General features: G+C 29.8%; 1 protein-coding gene and 1 long non-coding RNA gene across 8 annotated transcripts in view; one reads left to right on the top strand and one right to left on the bottom strand.

Annotated features, from left to right (window-relative positions):
* LOC126738457 (glutamate receptor ionotropic, NMDA 2B) overlaps window positions 1-23186 on the top strand; it is a 62831-nt gene that overhangs the window by 16108 nt on the left and 23537 nt on the right. For 6 of the 7 annotated variants that reach the window (XM_050443815.1, XM_050443813.1, XM_050443817.1 and 3 more), the window contains exons 5-6: window positions 18097-18358; window positions 18957-19291. In XM_050443815.1, coding sequence (XP_050299772.1) covers window positions 18097-18358; window positions 18957-19291 — 597 coding nt within the window. Of the gene's footprint in view, window positions 1-7300; window positions 8256-18096; window positions 18359-18956; window positions 19292-23186 lie in introns of those variants that run through there. The other variant, XM_050443819.1, reaches the window with a different exon arrangement.
* Window positions 519-23026, bottom strand: LOC126738459 (uncharacterized). The gene is made up of 4 exons (XR_007661343.1): window positions 23012-23026; window positions 1999-2192; window positions 1073-1190; window positions 519-838 (listed from the first exon to the last, which is right to left on the bottom strand). It is a non-coding gene; the product is annotated as an uncharacterized LOC126738459 (long non-coding RNA).

Genomic DNA, 23186 nt, shown 5'->3' with positions numbered 1-23186 from the left:
GAAAAGACCAGGACCGCATTCAGCAAGATGAGATATCTGTTCCCAAGTCATCACATAACATTGTACACCAAGAAGATAAGAGTCCTGCATTATTACATGTTGTCTGTCTGTGTCACGGGATAGAAGCCTTGATTCTTACTAAAACCACAATGAAAAAATTGGAAGCATTTGAGTTATGGTTATTTTAAAAAATATTGAAAATACCATAATAAAGATCACATAAATATCGCATAAACAATAAATAAGTTTTCACCATAATGGGCAAGGAAAAATGAGTGGTTTATACTGTAAAGGAACGAAAGCTACAATATTTGGAAATGAAAATAAATCTCACTTATTGTAAACTATCTTACAAGAAAAACGAAGTATAGGGTAGAAGACATATCTTATAGCTAAAAGATCTTTGAACCTCGTTTGGTACGATTGTATACGACTGAGATGTTTCGGGCTGTACTATACAAAGTTGCATGCTATTTTCATGTATGGTAGGAACTATAAGAAAAAGTGAAACAAAAGTATCTATTTTATTGCAATGGTTTTACTTATTAATGAGTAATAACAGATTTTTTTTTTATTTCGTATGGACTTGAATTATTCAGCAAAAGTATTGGTTTTTGTTCATTAACAGCAATTTAATTGACAAATAAAAAATAGACATATTGCAGTAAATCTAAATGATATAAGAACCAGTATTATTAGCTGTGGCAAAGATTTGAACGTGGAACTTCATGGCTTTGCCTCTCTGCGACTCCAAATATATTTTACTGGTATAGTATCCCACTCCAGTGTTTGGTTCTAAAGATGCATAACCACCATCATCCCCTAATTCATTTTCAACCTAAAATATTAATTTAATTAAATGGAATAATATTGTATAAATTATTATTTTGATGAAATTGTTATTTGGTTAGAGAATTTGGAAGACAAAAAATCATTTGTCTGATAAAATGAGGATTTTTTAATAGAAATATATTTTTTTTGATCATGACTACTCTTTAAATTTCTGGACATGCAAAATTTAAATATAAAATGTTTAATTTCAATTGTAATAAATGTATATTGTTATACTTACAATAAGGCAACTAATAATGTGAGTGTTTACACCAGAGTCTGGAAAGTTGACTGTTTTTTTATGTACAGTTAAGAAACTTGCGGCCATCTCGACCGTTTGGTCCATTAATACAAGAGTACTATAAAATAAATCAAAATAAGTTAATAAGTAAAAGTCAAAGAAAAAAATAGTTGTATTTGTATAAATGTAATAAATTAATATTGTATACAATGCCTTATCTCTTAATTCTTAATTTTTATGTTAGTCAATATACAAAACACATTCAATATTTTTTTATTTTAAGTTGCATATAAAATAATAAAGGGTAAACCTAAGTGAAAGCAATATAGGACATATAACGATTTAATTAAATAACATGAAAACACATTTGAACAAACTACAAAAAAAGCATTATACATGCATTCAAACCTATTCATTAATTGAGATAGTCGTTAAAATATTCCTGCAAGGAATAATATGATTTTGTTAATAATAGTTTCTTTAGTGTTTTTTGAAATTTCCTCGCACCGTGTTGTTTTCTTAATGAAAGCGGAAGATGATTAAATAGTTTTTTCCATTGTAAATTATGGACTTTTTCACTTGCTCAGTATAGGTATAGGTATAATATAGTATAGTGCTTGTATAGGTAGAGATAGCAAAAAAATCTGTCTTGTATTATATGTCTGAGTAAAATAGAGTTCCTCTCTGAACTTTTTGTGAACAAGGCACACAGTCTCCAGAATTAAAATGCAATACAATATAAGGACAGAGAGATTAAGGAACAGTGGTCTACACGATGTCGAGTTTTAACACAACACATCACATCGCATGTAATATTCGAATTGAAATACACACTCAGATTCGAAAGTAATTAATTCTAATGCTTTTTTAAATGAATTGAATGGAAATTTGGTTGATCACAAGCTATATTAAAAAAATTTACTTACGCCTTAGTTGGATCAGCACATTGGTGAATATCGTGATCCTCAGACTTCAAATTTTCCTTAATTATTGCTGGATTAGCTTGAGTGCATACCAGCAAGGCCAAACAGAACACGGACAGAGCAATTTTTGTTGCCATTTTGAATCGATAAAATTGCTGTTCTATAACTCGATGTAACAGTTTCAACCTTTTATATTCCTACAATAATCTAAATTTTTTTTTCTTCTTTTATCGTGAGTATTGTTCTAGACTACCACTTGACATCTTTGATAGTGGGTTTTCCGTGTGCATTAAATGTATTAGTAGATACTATAATTATTATACTAAACGTAAAATATTTGGCATCGATATAATTTTAATTTCTTTAATGCCTACAGTAATATATTGAGTTAAAAAGGTATAATACGCGAGCGTATAAATAAAGCTAATGTATTATAATAATAATTATTATTATTAGTAGTCTAAAAGTTTTATAGGTATACTGTACTAATAAATACTTAAACTTAACATAGCTGTAGCTAATTGTTGGTTCAAATAAATCACGCAAACAAAAAACATTATTGATTTTCCATTTTTTTTTTCAAATTTTAAACGAAACGGAATTATTTAATTTATAAGACAAATGGTATGTGGCAATTTTCATGTAACATAATATGTAAAAACATAAACATATGAATATTATTTGTACCATTATAGAATAACAACTATAATTCTACAAATCTAGCGGTACTTTAATATTAAATAGTTTAAAAAAATTTAATACAGGGTTTGCTAAATTTGGTTCTAAGGGTGACAACTTTCAACACTCAAAAGTAAAGGGGTTTAGGATAAAATTTTATTTGAATTTTTGAAGGATTGACACCCTTAAGGTTCAGCATCTTATTCTGTAATACCTTGTATAATTTAAAAAGATTTCATCCATATTATTACATGGACTGGAGCTTAATTTTAATTTTTTTAATTCCTTTAGCCTGACTTATTTATAGGCCAACACATGATTTCCAAATTGGCAATTTAATATGTTAAAAACATTAGCGTGCTAACAGTAGGTCAACGATCCTTTTGAGCCATTCCAAAGTTAATGTATCACATGGAAGATTGGCATTAAACTAACTAAAGAATCTTATAAGAACGGTTTAAAATATCAATTCTACTTCTTTCTTCCAAAGAAATTCTGTAATCAATTTTTGCATGTGCATCTGTATTTGGTTTTATTTTTAGTTTAATTTTTTTGATAAAATGTAAAATCGTAGGCTCATATACCATGAAATTAAACGGCGAAAACAAAAGCAGTAATTAGCGAGGACAAACGAAGCAATTTTCTTCCAACAAGAGGTTCGGAAAAGCGAAAAAAGGCCACTTCACCATAGAACGCGTGTTTAAAAACCACCTGTGCACTGTCGGTTAATTTGGTTAAAAGGTGCAACGCCGACATTATATACATGACCTAATTTGCGCTAGCTGGAACGTTTGACGGGATTCTGGAAGTAAATAATAATTTTGAAGGATCAGTAATTGGAGAAAAAATGTCGACGCAAGCACTCATGCACCTCCAATAATATTAGCAGAAAAAACATATATAGATGGTATTTCTTGACACGTGTTTCTGCTTATTTGCTTCTTCAGGGCAAAGTGTCTTTACTAGTATCTACATTTTCTGAAAAATGTATACCTAGCCTATTCATAAAATTCAACGAATTTACAAGGACTGTTCAAAAATAACGTTTTAGCTGTTTTAATTTTACGAATAATGAAATAATGACATATTCGTTGGATAATTGTTGAAATCGTTTATCTCTCATTAAAAGTTGTGTATTTTTTAGAATTAATTAAGAAATATAATGTTATCTGCAATATTCAACATATTAACATGATTATAACAATTATAATGCGAATAGAGGAAGCACATAGAATGCTTATCATAAAAAAAACTATACTGATACTTATAAGTATTTATTGCAACATCAATCTTTAATTCAAGTACTTTTCTATTGCAACAGATTGGGAAATTCAGGTAATTAAAGTACCAGTTCATTTATTTCTAAGTGGATTAAATTGATTTAATGACAAAAAAATATGAATAGTTCTGCTAGTTACCAACTTTAACTTGATTAATCATGTATTATATTGATTAACTCTTTATATCAAATAATATAATTGACTTTTATAATTTCAACAAAACTGATGTAAATATTCAAAGAGTTCAACAGCAGATCAAGTCACGTTATATAGTTACCAATATAGAGAAAGAGCCGGGTTTCTAGAAATCCAAACTCGATATTTCTTTTAACATTAAAACTTGAATTTCATTACTTTTAAATATCATTAAGATATTAAATATTCAATTAAGCCTCTGTTTAAATACTTTTGGTCTTATTATTCTGTTCTGTATAATTATATTATTATAATTTTTTGTATCCGAAAAATTCATATCAATCAATCAATCAAATATCCTTTATTGTCAAAAAATTTAAAAATTTTGTAGACAAAGCTATACATGAAAAGCAAAACACAGAAATATATAAATCAAAATATAAGTACTAAATAAATATATACAAAACTGGGTACAAAAGACATAAATGTACCTGGTCAAATTTCCTATACTTAATGTAAAAAGTAAGAAAATAGAAAAGTAAATAAAAATAGTAACAAGAAAGTAAAAATAAAAAAAACTTAAAAAGTAACAAAAACAATCAAAAACATTAATACAATGTTTAAAAAGTCATAAAAAATTTTATAGAAAAAAATTTTATAGAAGTTAATTTTATAGAAGAAGAATTTATTTTTTATCATACTTAATAAGTAACAACTGGGAATAGTAGAGGGGCATATACAATACAGAAAAAAAATATTTAAGAAATGAATTTGTGCAAGGTAGTTTTATAGGGATTTGGGGGGAGGGGGAGAAAGGGAAATTTCGTATAATTACTATTTCCCTACCTTCTTTACGAACTTCTGTAGAAGTGACTTTTAAACATAAGGTCAATATTTCCAAGAAAAATACGAAAAACCGATTTTTCAGTTTTGAATTTTAGCAAAATTACTATTTTTTGCTAATTAATTGCTTGAAATGCATTTTATAAAAAAACACTTGAGTACTTTTTTTTGCAGAACTTTTGACCAATTTTCTAAAAAAAAAGTATACTTGTGTTTTTTTTGTGAAATGCTATAGTTCACCGTAAATCACCAAAATTTTTGTGCATTATGTATATAAATATTAAATTGTATTCATGTTAGATACTACAAAAAACAAGTTTATTTAAAATTAATTGCGATTGATATAATTATAATTAAAATATCGTTATTCAAACAAAACAGAACATTCATTTGCCTTTAAAAAATATTTATTTTTCCTTTTTAACTAAAACTACTTTATTAATTATTTTTATTAATTAATATTAACCCTTTTATTACATTTCCTAACGTCGTTTTCTGGCATTTCTTCTTCATCAAATTCAAGTTGTTCGTGTCACTACACTTATTTTTTCCATTTTATTTAGTCAACATAATGCTTGGTAGTTTAAACTCAAGTGCACTATCTTTAGGATCTCTAGTCTCGTCTGTAGTCTTTTGCATATTTATTGCCATTAAGTATCTCATAAATTAATAGTTATATTTTAATCACTAGAATTCTAGATATTAAGTTACCAATAAGAAACAAATTATTTTATTAATTCCAGGCTCTTCAGTGAGAAAAATATCAACATCTTGATTTTTCGTAAGTTCATTTCAATTATTTTTTCAGCAATTGCTTGAAAAACCCTTGAAGTATTCTAGAAACCAATAATTATAATAATTTATTTACTAAAAGTCAAGATATTCACTTGACAATAACAGTTCAATCAAAGTTAAATCATTTTATTTCTTCCAGGCACTCCAGTGACAAAAATGTCAATATTTTGATTTCAATTATTTTTTTAGTAGTTGTTTAAAAAATCCTTGGAGTATCATTAAAAAATGTATCATTTGAATATCAAATCAATATTCATTATATTAGATAATATTATATATAATTTTTCATTAGATATCATTGGATGTCCATAGGATAGCTGGTTTGTCCAAAAGGTGACCTCCATTGGATATCCAATGGCTTAAAGGGTTCTTTCTGGGAATCGTATAAATGTCAATAAAAATGTAATAAAATCACCAGGAAACACATTTCTCGACTATATTTTTTTACTTCACATTACAGGCTTGGATATTAATATCGAGTACTTTTTAGTTGCTACATAATTTTCATAAAAATTTATAGGAAATTACTCTTTTTTTTTTCATAAAATGCATTGCGAACTTTAATAAAAGAAATGAAATTTTTCAACTTAAATTAATAATAACAAATGAAATATACCTCGTACGTTCGTATGGACTATAAATTCATGATCTACGGAAAAAAATATAAAAGAAAAGTATGTACGATTGAAAGTACATACATATGATATATAGACTACTAAGTAAGGTACAAGTTATGAAATAAGCAATGATGTACATAAGTACATATTTTCTTTTATATTTTTCCCGTCGAATTCAATAGTGTAATCACTTTCCCTACCTCTTTATAAAAATTTAAACAAATAATGAACAATTATTGAAAATTTTATTAGTTTATTGCATTTTTCAGCAATTTTTTCTACAGTAAGTATTTTTTGATTTATCTGAAAAGTATACGATGCAAAAAATCAGTATATTCGGGATCCATTTTACGAAAATTTAATTTTTTTTCCCGTAAAAATGGTTCGGTTTTCCAGGTTTTATAAAAATTGCAGATCTTACTATTCTCTACAACTTTTATATTTGATTTCTTCCGCCTTGACGTCCACTTTAAGGGTAAATCGTAATTATACGATTTTTCCCCCCTTCCTTCTAACTTAAAACTATCTTGCAGACATTTAGTCTTTTTTTTGTGTGTGTAATATTGGCTTTTCTATCATTCCCAAACTTTAATTTCTTAAGCGTGTATTTTTCAGTTATAATGGTTGGACTAATAATGTAGATTTTCAAGTCCAGATGTTTTTAGGTACTTTAATTCTTAGAAAAGTCAACAGGAATATGTCAAAAACATATGTTAACATAAATATGTATACTGCGAGACCAAATTGGCAACTATGCCGAAGAGTAATACACACAGTCACACACACACATGGCGCCTTTTTCATTTGGAGAGGCAGCAGCTATGAGCCTCTCGTTTCCCAGGCAACGAACTGTTTCCGTCTCTTTTCTTTCAGCGTTTTTCCGGCTATCGTCGTCTCTCTTTAAGCATCAGCTGGGGCGGTGGCTGGATCTCTAACGGGACAGTAAAGACAGCTTCGGAAGCTAAAGTGCGCTCGCTCTCGCTTTTCATTTTCACTACTCGTGGTTTGTTTTTTTTTTCTAAGCTAGTTTTTTAATACAATTTCAGCATCTATTGTACGGTTATTTGATATTTTAGTGCTATGATTGAGGTATTTTATGGATTTTTATAGAAGATGTTTGTGATCATCGGAATTTTTGGTTAAGAAACGTCAAAAAAATCACTCGTTTTAGCGTTATTGATTTTATAACAAACAAACACTTTTGCCGCGGTTTTTCTCTATTATTGCAGTTAAATGCATGCGTGCGTTTGCAACAAGTGCATATTAAGGTTTGTTTACAATGAGAATATGACAGATTACTCATTAAGCTCGAGGGGATTTTAGGTATTTAATTAATTTTTTGGTAATAAAATTTCAACACACTCTTATAGTTTGGTAATGGAATTTTAATTGAGTCATGATTAAATATTGATTTTAAACTTAATTTGCATTCGTTTGAAGGTGAATCAATAATAATGTTTCTTAATCATAGCATATACGTTTCTGAGAATGCAAGCTTTTAATAAATCTATACTATGTTCCTACTAATCAGATAAAAAAGTATGCCAATAAAATTCCACTCTTTTTTACCTTCCCCATTCTACAAGGATGAAACCTCTCATTTTCTTCCTCCTCCTTCTCTCAATTCCTATTGCTCACTGTGTCATCCTCAAACAATCACATCCATTATATGGCAAAGTGCACCATCAAGGTGGTGGGCACCATCATAGAGACACCAAAGAACTTCTCAATATCGGACTGTTGTTGCCCTACACTAATTTTGGGGTGCGTGAATATATTCGGGCGATAAATAATGCGGTCGCGGGACTACATCGTAGCAGAGGAGGCAGATCTATGGCTTGGGTAAAAGAAAAAAATTTCAACCAAAAGAATGTTCATTATATTTTAATGACGCTCACGCCCAGTCCTACAGGTGAGTTACAATGGATGTATTATTAGGTCATAATATTGGCAGATAATTGTACACAGTGTGTTTTAAGTTTGACCCTCAACATGGGGACCTCGGAATCTATAATACACGCGAAGATTATTAGATTGAAAACTTTGGAGGTTAAAAATAAGTTGTGCAAAAAGTTTAAAAATTACGAATGGTTCCGAAAATAATTGAAAAAAAAAACATACATTTTTACAAATCGATATTGTTTTTTTAGCTTATTTACACTTTTGCATTTCCACTTTCTTCGTGCTACATGACGGTGTTTTTAGACTTAAATAATTAATACGAGGTTTCGTCCTTTGGTGACGTTGTTTTGGTCTTATGAACGCTCTAGTGGACTTTTGCATTTTTAAAATCTTTTCATAATTCGTTTTAATGACGTATATCAAGTAATGTTTTTTACTTTGAAAAGTAAGGTTTTTACCTGAATTCAGAAAAAAACTCTTTTCGAAGTCTATGACATATACAGTAGTTATACATGCTACATCCATTATATACAGTGGGTCCAAAAAGTCTGGAAAAATACCTTTTACAGGTAAACGAAATATTTGGTTAAAAAACATTCGAACACGTCAATTCTCTTTAATGTTTTGCCTGTTTTCAACTGGGCAGCTATTAACTTATTATTTTAAGTAAAACGTCGCAAAAATATTTAATTTAATGTTTAAAATGCTTTCTTTGCAGTTCCTGACCATACGCAAGGATAAAATAAAATTTGTCAATAACGTTTTGAATCATTTTTTGTGTCAGATTTATTTGTTATGCGTTGTTGTTTTCTATATTTTCAGATTTAGTGACAAATGCTCTATTTTTCAAATGACCTCAAAAAAAAGTAATCTAAAGGGGAAAGATCAGGGGACCTAGCTGGCCATTCTATAGTATCCCCCTGCCTATCCATCTATTTGGAAAAGTAAAATTTAAATAATCACGAAATTTATAAAACAAGTTATTTTATAATCATTAGAAAGATATAAATAAAATCGAATTTTCCAAATTTAGGTTTTTTCAAATATTTTTCGTTTGCTTAAATTTTTTAAACGGCATATTGTTAGGCTCAAAAATTCTCAACGGTTGTTGACATAATGATATCATATTAAATAATCATATAAAATAGCATTAATGATTAACAACTACTGTTGATGGTCGAATTTGAAACACCCTGTATATTGAATTTGGTAGAAACAGAAGAATGCAATTAATTAGATGTTCTTTTGCATATTTGTTTAAGTATTCATGTTCTCCATCGAGTTAGATAACATTGATTAAAAAACTAAATTATTATAGACTGATAGTAAACTTATTTAAATTCTACTTCATATAATAGTTTTTCTTAAAAAGTTTTTATTTTTTATGGATCGTTTCTCCGCTTATACTTTACTTAAATAAATAAACAACTAAAGTTACGAAATATATTCACATTTCTGGAAAGAAAACTTCAAATACACGACGCAGTAACTATTCAATCTTAAGTTTCAATTGGAATAGTTTAAAAAGTTTCTCTTCTTAAAAGATAGATAAGAAGGAGCATGCATCTCAAAAATTGAATTGAAATAGATGGAAAAATTTTCATAAAATGACCGAAAAAAAGATTTTTAAGTGCTTTACGTGAAGAGCAATAAAATACAGGATAAAACTTTACTGCGATAATAACATTTCTTTAAAAAACTAATCATAATGCCGCCACGAATGACCGCAAGATATAAAAATTGAAATTTCTGTCAGATGCCATGAAAGCGTCGGAAGGAAAATGGCAATTTTCCTTCCGACGGTCTGTCGAGGAAATCCCTAGGCAAGATCTCGTCCTAGTCGAATATGAAATTTTTACATTTAAAGGGTGAATCTTTACACATATAGAATGCTTAAATTTACAATTTTAGTCGATAAAGCTAAAAATAGTGAGGACAAATTATTGTTAGGTATGAATTAAAACAATCGAAAATAGTCAACTAATTTATTAACCAATCTATTTTTTTAATAAAGTTTGATAAACTATTTAAATTTCGCGGCAGTGTTACTAACTTTACTTCAGTGAACTGGCAACAGACTTTGATCGGCGATGTGGCTTTTTATATACTCAGCAGAACGATGTTCCGGAAGATTCACTTTAGCGATGTCATTTTGAAAAGAGGATCAGCTAGTTTTACAATTAGAAAAAACAAAACAAAGCAAGATCATATATAAAAAAAGACAAGTATGTATTATGAAGAATAATATCTAATATAAAATTTAGTCCGGTAAATATTGTTAAACTTTCCAAACAGATAAAGTTTAATCGGACCACGTATCGATTCACACTAAAACCACGAATTTGCTTCATCAATTATGCGTGGTCTGTTCGATTCGTCCATCAGTTTCGGAAAATCAGGTGCATCATACATTTTATCCGACTTAGTTGTCCCTCAACAGCTCGTAACTTCACAAAATAAATATTCATGTGTGGTCGACAAGCTCCAGCCCTTCTTTGAATCCCTTCCGTAATTGCCTTGATTGTCCCCGTGATAAAGGTAATTAAAATGTGGCTTTAACAATTTCGGTCTTAAGGTATTAATTAGTAGCCTAATTATTATAGCCATATCACACACAGATGCGGCATGAAGGGAACGAATGCACAGCATGTAATGTTTAAGGCGTGTACTATACTTACGTCATAGCAACTGTTTATGAAAGTAAAATGCATGGGCTGATGAACTAGAAATATCGTGTTAATTTTTATGAAAAAAATGTTTTACACGCTGAAATTTACTGAAAAGTTTACATTTTGTCAAGGCTAATAATTTTTTTTAATGGTTTTTCTTAGCAGTAGTAAAGAATTTAAGAGGAAGAAAAGCTGTAAAATTGTGCATCGGTTTCAAATAAAAGAAATATTCTTCATAGGATACAGTAGGAATTAGTAGCAGATAATTTTGATAAAATTTATAAAGCGATCCAAAGCTGTCAGTAAATAGCAGAACATTTCTTATAGATCACTTTGATTAATGAATATAGAAGTTTGAAACAAAATAGAACGAAAGTCCTGACAACTTGAATAAAAAAAAGAGCCGAGTTTCGAACAAATGTAACCGATATAGGCGTAAGTTTGATTGACGTGCTCGAGAAAAGACGATACATGATTGATGTATGGAAATGGACACTGGAAACGATTTTAAATTGGCAAACGGAATTGGGTTTGTTCGGTAGATATGCGCTTCGAAATTGCATTAGATGCCATATATTATGGAGCTACGAATATCTTCTCTTGTACACATTATTTGATATAAACATAAAATTATATAATAAGGAAATTTACAATTTAAGCTTCTCAGTTTACTGTTTCGCTTCGGAAGGAGGGAAAGCAAGGGCAAGATCCGAATTAAACGGAAAACTAATTAATAGAGGAATCCCATGTTCGTCTTAGAAACCGCAAACCACCGCATACATTTACCGATGTCTAAAGAAGTAAAGCTTAAAGGCAAATGGCGAGTCATTTCTATTGAGTATTTATTTTATTATAAACTCCTGGACAAAATTATCGCACCACTTGATTTTTAGGTTTTTTTTAATAATATATTTTTTCTAATAATTAATGTTTTAATATTTTTCCTTTTGTTAATATAGAAGATAAATAAAATTCAATTTCATTTACAATACTTAAAGAAAGATCTTCCTTCCAATTGAACGAGCATTGTCCTACCCTCATAAGTGCAAACGAAAACGGTTAATTTTTTTTCGTGATAAAAACGTCCGCGTTATCCTACCAACTGCGCCAGTTTTCTTTACGGTTTGAAAGACTTATTTAAAAAAATTTTATTTCATACAAACAGCAATTTAATTAACAAACTATGAGCTAGTTTTACTTAATTCTAGATCTCTAGTTTTACATTTATATTAAATAAAACTAGCTAACCATCCGCGAATAACAATGCGCAAGGGACATATAACTTTTACTAATTTTTTAAGGACAATATTTTAACATTTAATTTTTTTTAAGGTATTAAAAAAGACAGCAACTTTATACGATATCAATAGTTTATATATACCTGGTATAGCTGAAATGATCGGAACGACATGTATGCGCACGAGGGATATTTCTCGGTTCAGAATTAGGACTGCAACTGGGCCATCGGTGCATTCTAAACAGCGCCAATAGAGATAAATATAGAATAGTGAAAGATCCATATAACCATCCCCTAAATAACATTACGCCTCAGAGAAAAATTCGGCATATACATAATGAATTAATATTGCTTAAAAACTCGTATGAGGAAGAAATCATTTATGTAAGCGTGAAAAACAATTCCTGCTCTTGCCATACCCATTAAAAAGTTTTATGTTTATTTTTTCTACGCGGAACTCTTTTAAAAGAAAAATTATATTAGGTAGAAAATGGACCCGCTTATAAAAGGGTCACGTATCTCTTTTGTAGAGGCTTTTTTAAGCAAAATTTTACGTGTTGGCACTTAAAAATGAGGTTTTATAGAACATAGCATCTAATTCTAAAGAAAAGCATTAGAAAGAGTTCTTGAATTAATTTTTTTTTATTAAATTACGTTTTTTTTCGAATATCGTACAGCAACGTACCAGTCGAGTCCTTTTTATTTGTTCCATTAAAAAGTACATTTCCACGCAATATAATAAATATATCAAAAGTATTTTGACTTTCAACTAGAGTTATCAAAAACTAATTTAACCTTTGTGCGCTCACATTCCATAATACCCAAAAGGGCGAAGCGATAAAATTAAATTTAATTAAAACCGGATTTTAATTTAACTCTGCTTTTTCAATTTTAATTGACTTTATATTAAAAACAGTCAGGCATGACCATCAGGGCGGGGCATTAAATAGTAAAAAAATTATCCATTAACTAACCCAATAAACACATACAAGGATCGGCTTATATGTTTCGCTTGAACGGTATCGGTGGCGGTGCAGTTTTATTTGGTCTACCGACCACTTTACACTCGGGACCGCTCTACTCGCATTTTCCAGGTCACTTTTTATTTTCCAAACGATTCAGTTGAAGATTTATTATTCGAATTACATTGCCCGATAGAGAGAGTTAGATTTTGCACTTTACTTCATTATAGTACTTAGTTTTATTTAAGAGTCGTGCAGTTTTCTTAAGCCAATTTTAAAAAAACCATTAAAATATGATGATAACTACTAATATCGGAAGTAAATAAGTTGGGTGATGCAGGTTGAAGAGAAGAAGTCATAGAATATTATTTTATCATAACTCTTTTTTGCGGAATAAGAAGATAATTTCTAATATAAAATGAAGTTCTCCAAATATTTTCTTATATTTTATTCAAAACAAAGCTCCATAATGCAAGATATGTTTTATTGGCTCTTCATTTTAGAGCCATGGCTTAAGGTTTTTCATTTTTTGAGTACTAACAAATTTTCTTCGCTTTCGAACTATCTACTCCCGGAGGCATATACAGTAACAACATGTGTGCTGACATTCCGAAGGCCTGGCTAGTAACTGCACTTCTGCTAGGGCAGCTTTAGCGCTAATAACACTTGAGCCAGAAAATCGGACTTCCGAAAGTAACAGCACTTATTCTATCGGCGATAAATAAAAAAGTGTCATTGCTATAAATATGTAAACTAATAAAACTTAAACATATTAACAAATACCATTGCACTAGAGCAGCGTTTAAAAAAAAACCTGAAGTCATTACTTTTTGACGAATAAACATATATTATCTTTATCGTTTATATTAATTTCACACATTTTTTATAACAGTATTTTGAAGGATAATTATTATTGTATTTATTAAAATTGTTTGACAAAGTAAACAAAATCTGAAATGTAATAGCAAAGAATATAATAGGCTACACTAAACCTATCATATGCTTTGGTATTAGAAAATTAATTTATAATTAATTATTCTCCTTGGTGTCGTGTATATATGTTTTTAACATCTGTCAAAGATTGATAAAAAAAGAAATGTCACTTGTCAACATTTTTTTTTACAAGAAAATGTGACTTTTCTGACAAGAAATATCATGTTAAATTTTCAAAGGAATATTTTTTAACACTGACAACTGTTGTCATGTTTTCTCTTTCCAGAGAGTGGAAATTTTATTTTTCGGTGGTTGTGCCCAGATTCTTTCCTGGGTAGTTTTTTCGGGGAAACTTTTGTTATGAACTTTCCAGGTAATTTTTTTCCGGTTCTTTAAGTTCCATTCCGGGCTTGGTCATGATTCTTTTCTTCCAGGCAGTTGAGAACATTGGGAAACATTCGAGGTAATTTATGATTATGAAGCCCTATGGGGTTAAAATAACATTTTCATCTGTCTGGACGAATGAAATTCTTCCTCTTTTTTCTTCCATATTATTTTCCAGTTTAGAAGTCTTTGGGCTGAAAACATGATTGATTTCTCCATGGCAGTTAAAAGAGAACAGAAAAACATTTTAGTTCGGTAATTTAAGATTGTGGAACTCTGGGACTGTGGAAGAAATTCTTCTTATTCGTAATTTTTACTTTAAGCATATATACTTATTGCCTCTTTCATTGCTAATTTGTTGATAGTTATACGATTCATAATATTACTAATGAATTAAGTAGCAGGTAATTCCGTGGTGATTTTCTTTATTCTTATTATCTTTATACATTTACTCTATCCTTTTGCCACACCCTGTATAAATTTTTCAACTCCAATATTCTACATATTTCTGTATTTTTATGTATCCAGTATAAAAAAATTAAATGTTTGATAACCCTAACTTTAATAATTTTTTTAGGACATACTAATAAACAGTTTATTTTTCTTTTTTTGATTAATTTATTCTCCTATACGAAATTAAATGAATACGATTGTATAGCCGTGAATTAAATGCTTCTCAATAAACAAAAAAATACAATGTTTTATGATATTTGAACTATAGACTTTGCACTCGTATTATTTTATAGAAAATTAAATGAAACTAGAAACTGGTTAAAAGGGAAATTAATATATTTTGCAAACGTATGTTTCCAAATTATACATATTATTTCATGGCAATAGTCGCATTCGCCTATGGCTCATTCTACAAAGATCCCCTTCATAAAAAAGGATCATTTTACACATTTCTTACATAAATGAGTATTTTAACAAATTCAGTAAATTTATTTACTGAATTAATACCTACCTCAACATCGGTTTTGTTTTGTAATTGAAGTCTATAAATATTATCACTAATTATTTTAGTTTTACATATTTCGGTATCCATGTTCATATATTTTCACAAAATATCAATAATACACTTTTATTTATCTAAAACAAATAGATAATCTTAAAACATTAAGGGCATACGCTACGTACTGTTGAAAATATTAAATAAGTATAGAAATTAGAACACTTTTTAACAATATCCCAAAACCTATAATAGCTATGACCTTTTTAATTCTCATTACAAGTATTTCTTAATTAATTTACTTAATGGTCAATTAGAAGCAAACAGTGATGTGTATAATTCAATATATTATTGGCCTATAATTAAGGTAATTATAAGTTTAATGTGTGAAGTTTGAAATTCATGACACGATCGAACAATAATTTACATTTCGAACATGTTTCTCTGTTAATTATAGACAATGAGAGCTTGAAGTCGGTTTGCTAGAAGCTGATGCTTACTGTTTATCGAAAACAATAGAGGCCTCGGTTCGAACAACCTTGCAAATGTTAAAATTAAATGATTGCCACGTCTATTGTTTTAGTGGGTCCATAGTTTATGGGACAGTTTCATTATTACTTGAACGATTTTCATTTCTAAAATGGCAAACAAAGGCAACAAATCGTAAAAGCCAAATGCCAATAAATTGGTGTTTATGATTGATCGCATGAAAAAAGAACACGCGAAGAATGAACAGGGCAATCGGAGTAAATAAGCGTATCCAAACCGATTTAACCGCAATATGGTTGGAAACTCCTGATAAAATTACTCATGCAGGGATAAATCCGAGGGATAATACCATCACGCATCAACAGAAATTAATTTTCCATTAAAGATATTGTAAACACTGAGAAAACAGTTGATTCTCCGTTATTTCGGAATTATACAAGCGGCCCACCGCACGGCGTCTTGAAGATTAAGCGGGAATCTTCCAAAACAGCGTGTACTGCCGAGTATATAAGGAACCGTATACCCGATAAAAGTCAGTTGTCAGTGCAGTGAAGTAAAGCGCGAGATTTAAACAGTTATATAAATATGGTAACAATAAATATCGCTATTAGTCGTGGTTGATCGAATTTCCATAGTGAAGTGTATTAATAAATTAGTTGACTATTTTCAATTGTTTTAATTCACACTTATCGAACCGGAAAAGCATTACAGTATGATCTTGTTCTGTTTTGTTTTTTCTATTTCTCCCTCCAATACCATTTTACTATCAAAATTCAAAATTTATTATAGCTTAAAATGTAATGTTGAATCTTTGAAGCAACCAAACTATATTCCCCAAATTTCTATTAAGCAACAGTTTTAATGTAATTTATAACCTATTTTAAATAAGCGATGGACTTTTAAAGTTTGTAATCCGAGCCGTGAACCTTTTAGGATGCACTAAACTTAGAGAGCTAATGCATATTAAATTTAAAACTTTTGCAAAATAAAGGGCAGGAGGGCAGTGTTTGATCCAGATGGGAACTAAATTTGCACATTTTGACTATTAGATGCACAAAAATAGAAAACTTTGCAAAGAAAGTTCAGGTCTATAATTATTAAGAAAGCCTTGAAAAAGTGATAAAGTTTGTATCTTAAAAAAGGCCAATTAAATAAGACATACTGCGCTTTTAAACAAATACGCTCAATAATCCCGAAAAATTGAATCTTTTAAGATGCTTGGAGAATTCGAGGGTGAGTTCGAATAACCAGCCTGAGACGTAATATCATGAATAATGGCTGTCTATCTGGACATTTGCAGATGGAGGATGTCAAATAAATTTCCATTTAGTAGCAAAAGTTTGGAACTTTTATTAATATTTCATAGCTCGCAGTCATAATACATCTTCCCCATTTCAAGTGCCGTTTTGGCAATTTTTTTTGCAACGACTATATTGTAATTAACTAAAAACTTTAGGTAAAATGTTATTTCGGTAACGACCGGGCATCCCAAAATATCCTAAGGGTAATAAAATTATAGCGGGTAACCGGGGATAAAGCTTCACCGGGCACCCTTAAAGGAAGGATGTTAAATTTGAGTCAGATGTGCGGGTTTTCAGTTAACCTTTTCAGGTCTACCCATAATATTATCCTGATAAGATTAATTTTCTTTTTTTTTTTTAATATAAGCTTAAACAGACAGTTTTAATTGAACTTAATCAGGAATAATTCATTAAGCGGCTTCCGCATAAATTAGCATTCGTTTTAACGTAAAATGGCAACTGTTCCAGCTAGATTTAAAATTAATTATTCGCCTTGACTTTAAAAGGTCTTATAGCTCTCTAAACTTTTTTGAAAAACACTAAATATTTCATACAATAAACATTATTGAATAATTAGTTTTTCGAATATTTTCGCAGGTTTTCCACATTTTTTTAGGCATTAGTTATAATATTTCACTAAACATATGTTTCCAAGAAATTAAATTTTATATATGTTTCAGGTTGCCGAAGTCTTTTTACATGATATTCACAAATAAAGATTCACTCACTCAACGATTTCAATAGTTAAGACAGTTTTGTGGGGGAATAGTTAAAAATTTTGATTTCACCACTCGATAAATCGTTCCTTAATTCCTACAACCCTAGTTCTATATTTCAAGTAAAAAAAAATTATATAAATAAATGGAATGTTGGATTGTATTAATAAATAATAATGTACTACTTAAAAAAAAATTTCTCTTGTTGCAGCCATACTAAAATCTCTATGCAAGGAATTTCTCAACTTTAACGTCTCTGCCATTCTGTATTTGATGAATTATGAGCAGTATGGAAGGAGTACTGCTTCTGCTCAGTACTTTTTACAATTAGCCGGATACTTGGGAATCCCGGTGATCGCCTGGAATGCTGACAATTCAGGCCTGGAACGAAGAGCGTCGCAATCTTCTTTGCAGCTACAACTTGCTCCTTCGTTGGAACATCAAACTGCCGCCATGCTTAGCATCTTAGAAAGGTCTGTCTGTTTTAATTAATTTATTCGTTTATTAAATTTTCAATATTCGTAGCGAAAAAGAGTAATTTTAAAAGCTTCACATTTCACTATTCTATAATTAGTTTTAAGTTCATTTAGGCACGATGAAATTTAATTGCAAAAAGTGAAATTGGGCAATTCGATTTGAAAATTGACTGGAAATGGAGATTAATTTATCGAAATTGGCTGTTAGTTAAAATTATTATGTTTAATTCAGCTTGACTTCTGTGTAGATGCTTTTTGAGCAATCGTTGTTTCAAATTCATTTTGATATTGCAGCGTTTTTCCCCGTTCGTTAGGTGTAAATTAAAACAATCAAAAATAGTCAACTAATTTATTACACTTACTACTATTCAAAATATATTTTATTTTCACTAAATTTATTTAGAAATATTTAAATCTCGCGGCAATATTCCAAACTTTACTTCACTTAATTGACAACTATCGACGATGCGGCTCCTTGTATACTCGGCAGAACGCTGTTCCGGTAACTTCTCGCCAACCTTTAAGACGTCGTATTAACTGGTTTCTCGGTGTTTATAATATAAATGAAGAAAATATTTTTTTTATTTTATTCTAGATACAAATGGCATCAATTCTCAGTGGTCACCAGCCTTATAGCTGGCCACGATGATTTTATCCAAGCAGTGAGAGAACGGGTGGTCGCCATGCAGGACCGTTTCAAGTTTACAATCCTGAACGCGGTCCTGGTGGCTCAAAGGGGCGACCTCGCCGCCCTCGTAGACTCTGAGGCCCGCGTGATGCTCCTCTACTGCACCAAAGAGGAGGCGATCGACATTTTAAGGGCGGCCGGCGAGTTGCACTTGACCGGCGAGAATTACGTTTGGGTGGTCACCCAGAGCGTCATCGAGAACGGACAACAGGCGCCCAACGATTTTCCCGTCGGAATGCTCGGTACGTTCAATTAATCCCGTCTTAAATTTATCATCACACCGATAATATCTGATAGTGGCACAGTCAATATAAAGTGCGAGTCTGTAACTTTGCTTGCGGATTTTTTTATATAATTTTTTTTATACAAGTTGTGCCATGTAGGTGGGACTAATACCAACTTTTTTATTTTAAATGGAATACCCTATATGTCATATTATTGGATAATTTAAAAAAAATTTAAGTATTAAATTTTCTAAAACTGTAGGTCGCGTATAATGAAGCTGTAGAACCTAAGGGAACAAAGTTAGAGGGCACCCAAAGTCATTAAAATGCAGTTTTTCGCAGTTTTCTCACAATTCAGTGGGAAATACATTTTTTTTTACTGTCGTAGTTTTTTTTTAAACTAAAATCTCGCAACAAACTTATTGAATTGCAATAGAACTGATTTTTGTATGAGACATCTTTTGGGAAAGATGTCTCATCTTTGGGGGACATCTTTTCCATGAAGGGGAATGGGGAAACCCACTTTTGGGAAATTTCTGAAAACCAAAAACTTTAAAACTTTTTGGAAAAAAGTTTTAGGTTGGAACGTCTTATTGGATCTCTTTTGTCGTCTTATGATACTTTTTGAACCTACTTACTTCCTAGGTCTTCCAATTAGGAGTAGTTCTGATAAACATGTACGCTTATATTAATATTTTCAAAAATAGAGATTTATAAGTAAAGTAGGAAAATAAAGAAGGGAGGAATTCATTTTGGAAGGTGTCCAATGTCCCTTCAGGACTTTGGGTGTACGTGATAGTTAACATCTTCCTTCTTTATTTTTTTTTTAAATATTTGATGAAATTCTTCTAAAAAATCATTGTTTATTGTCCATATTATACAATCTGATAACATTGTTTTTATACTAACCATTTATTAATAAAATTGATATGAAATTAGGCTTTTCTAATGGACGACTAAAAACTCCCAAAATATGAGACCAGGGACCATTTTTTTTCCAATTGAGGCCTTTTTTGATGCTAGATTGACTGTACGAATATATAAAACATGTAACCAAAACCTTTTTCTCCCGGCACCCTTGTTGTTGAAATTCTTATGTAATTTATGAATAACCCATAATAAATTGATGATATAAATTACTTTTTGATCTACCGGAGAGTCTAGGAATATTCCCAAATAAAATAAATACAGGAACGTCCTTATTCAGGTATTTTTATTGTAGGTTCGTTTTTTATTTATCTTATCAATGATACATATTTTAATTTTCTTGTTTAAATAAGCGGAATTTAAATGTAAAAAAGTATTTTTATTTAAGATGTTTTTATTATGTTAGACACTAACTAATTTGCAATTTAAGCTCGTCTGTATTCATCTCACACCGATCACTTTTACTCCGAAAATTGTTTACTTATCGATTCGATTTAATTTTAATCACGGCTATATAATTTCATTTTAATTAATAAAGGATTTTTTATTAATTAAAGCGAATTAAACGACTTTAGTTTAATCTAAATTTTATTTAAAAGGCGTTAAAACTATTAATGCTCTGTAGGGGTTAAATAATAAAATAAATGCATTTTAAATAATTTTCACTAAATCCTGTCATTAAGACTCTATTAAACTGAAATAAAATTGAGTACATTTTAAATAAAGCAACTAAAGCAGCCTTTTATAATTTTTGCAAATTCCCGTTTAAAATATCCAATTTAGTTTTCTGCCGTTGAAGTCGGGACAACGAGTTGCTCTCCGGGCACATTTTAACCTAAACAGGAGCAACACGAACTGAAACAACAGCGAAACTCTCCATTCGGACAAGTTTGTTCGGGGACCCAAGGGGAACGTTTCGAAAAGTTGCAACTTTCTCTGCTCGTATTATTTTACGACAATCAAGTTGTCGGAAAGACCGGATTTGCTGACCGACACCGCAAGGGACTTAGAAATGCGATTTACGCAAACTGGAGACTATTGAACACGATGATTGATGTGCTTTTTTGATCATATTTTTTTTGGTTAACTTTTATTGAGATTTTAATTATATCGTTTTTTTATTATTAAATTGATGATCCCATTACAAGTTTTAATTTTTTCAATGACAAAGTTTGATTCGAGCAAAAAAAAGTTTTCTGAAACCACTATTTATCTTGGCTTTAGTTTATATTGGACTTAAATTGAATTTTTTGGGTCTCAGTGCCTAATTTTCTTTCACGTTTCTCGTCCACGTAAATAAAACAACTTTTCGCCATTTCGTCTAACAGAAAAATGTGCTTTCTGAGGAAAAACGAACGGTTTTTGCCTACATACATTTTAGTAAAGTAAGGGTGTCTTTTTTTGTACGATAATTAATGTTTCTGTACTAGAAATTGACATCCAATATATGGGGCCGTTCCAAAAAAACTGATGCATCCCCCCTTCCCTTACATTTTTACGTATAAAAATATCAAATTATTATTTTTAAATAAATATATCCTAAGCAACACATCATAAATTATTATTATTAGCATTAAATATATGTATATTTATTTAAAGATTTTTTAGTAAATTTTTAGTTTTGGTATATTTATTAAACTGTAGAATATACCTATATTATATACAATTCTGTTTACAAAACGGAAAAAGTGTAGGCATTATACATATCTAATTTTTAAAATTGATTCTACACCTCAAATATTTGATGAAATTATTCTGAAATATAATTGTTTTTCGTCCATATTATCTAAAAATCCTGTTTGTATAATAATAATATTTACATATAAAATTACATCAAATTTAAATAAATAAACTGGGTTATTAGATTAGATATTAACAATGAACCCAGTTGTTATTCATGAGTATTATTTTGGAAAACAATTTCTTACTGGTAAGTTATGTGGGGTGGGTGGGGGGTAAGGGTAGGGTTAATGAAAAACCGTTTTTTTTGCGAAAATTAATATTAATTAATAAAAAAGTAGATATTTATTTTTTTAAGAGACGTCAATATGTGGTGAAGAAATTTCACTTTGTCTGTTTATGAAAAGGAGAAAATTTCGACAAATGACGCTGATATCACATATATGCCATTGTGTAGAATACTATTCTATATTTTTCATACACGTATATCTTATAGTGTATATATCTTATAGTATAATAATGTAATATTATACATAGGAAAATCTAAAAAAAAAAGAAAATACGTTAAATTATTAACGTGTATGAAACAATAAAGTTACCAAATAAGATATACAAATTAAAAAAAACTGAAGAATACAAGTTTGCTCAAAACTAAACAAGGATTTTAAGAAATAAAATTTATTTGAGAAAGATGCGGTACTAAAGTGGGGTAATTTTTTTATTTAATAATATATAGGATAGACCCCTTATAAACGTCATCGGTAAATTTTTTTTTCGACGTAAGACAATAAGACGTTTAGAACATACATCCATATAAAAAATTTTTCTAAATTTTTTTGGAGAATCACCCCATAAAGTTTGTCGGTAATCGGAATTCCTGGTTAAAGTAAAATTAATTTCAATCAAAAATGTACACCTAATGTAAACTAAAAATAAACGTTTATTTAACTATCGTGTGTTGTTTGAGTGAATTTTACTTATTTTAATAACCCTGTCAAAAAAATGAGCAATTTTCATCTGTTTTTATACCAAGTTTTTCAAAGAACTTAAAAAGTATTCATATTTAAAATGGGTGCATTATATAAATCCTTACAGGCAAAACAAATCTCTTGAATAATAGAACATACTAACAGCAAAGATTATTAATTAACGTCACAACTCCGAATGTAAATTTATAAGAGAATAATTCGGCAGCTTGATAATTCCCATTTAATTGTGTAATTTGCGTTAAATGGTCTTCTTTATCCATTAACAAAGCAAACGTTTACAATAGACTAGAGAGCCACCCTTTGTCACTGTGTTATGT

The sequence above is a fragment of the Anthonomus grandis genome, chromosome 7 (assembly GCF_022605725.1).
Source record: "Anthonomus grandis grandis chromosome 7, icAntGran1.3, whole genome shotgun sequence".
Lineage (NCBI taxonomy): Eukaryota > Metazoa > Arthropoda > Insecta > Coleoptera > Curculionidae > Anthonomus > Anthonomus grandis.
Note: the sequence above shows the minus strand (reverse complement) of the source record. Positions and strands in the feature narration are given on the sequence as shown.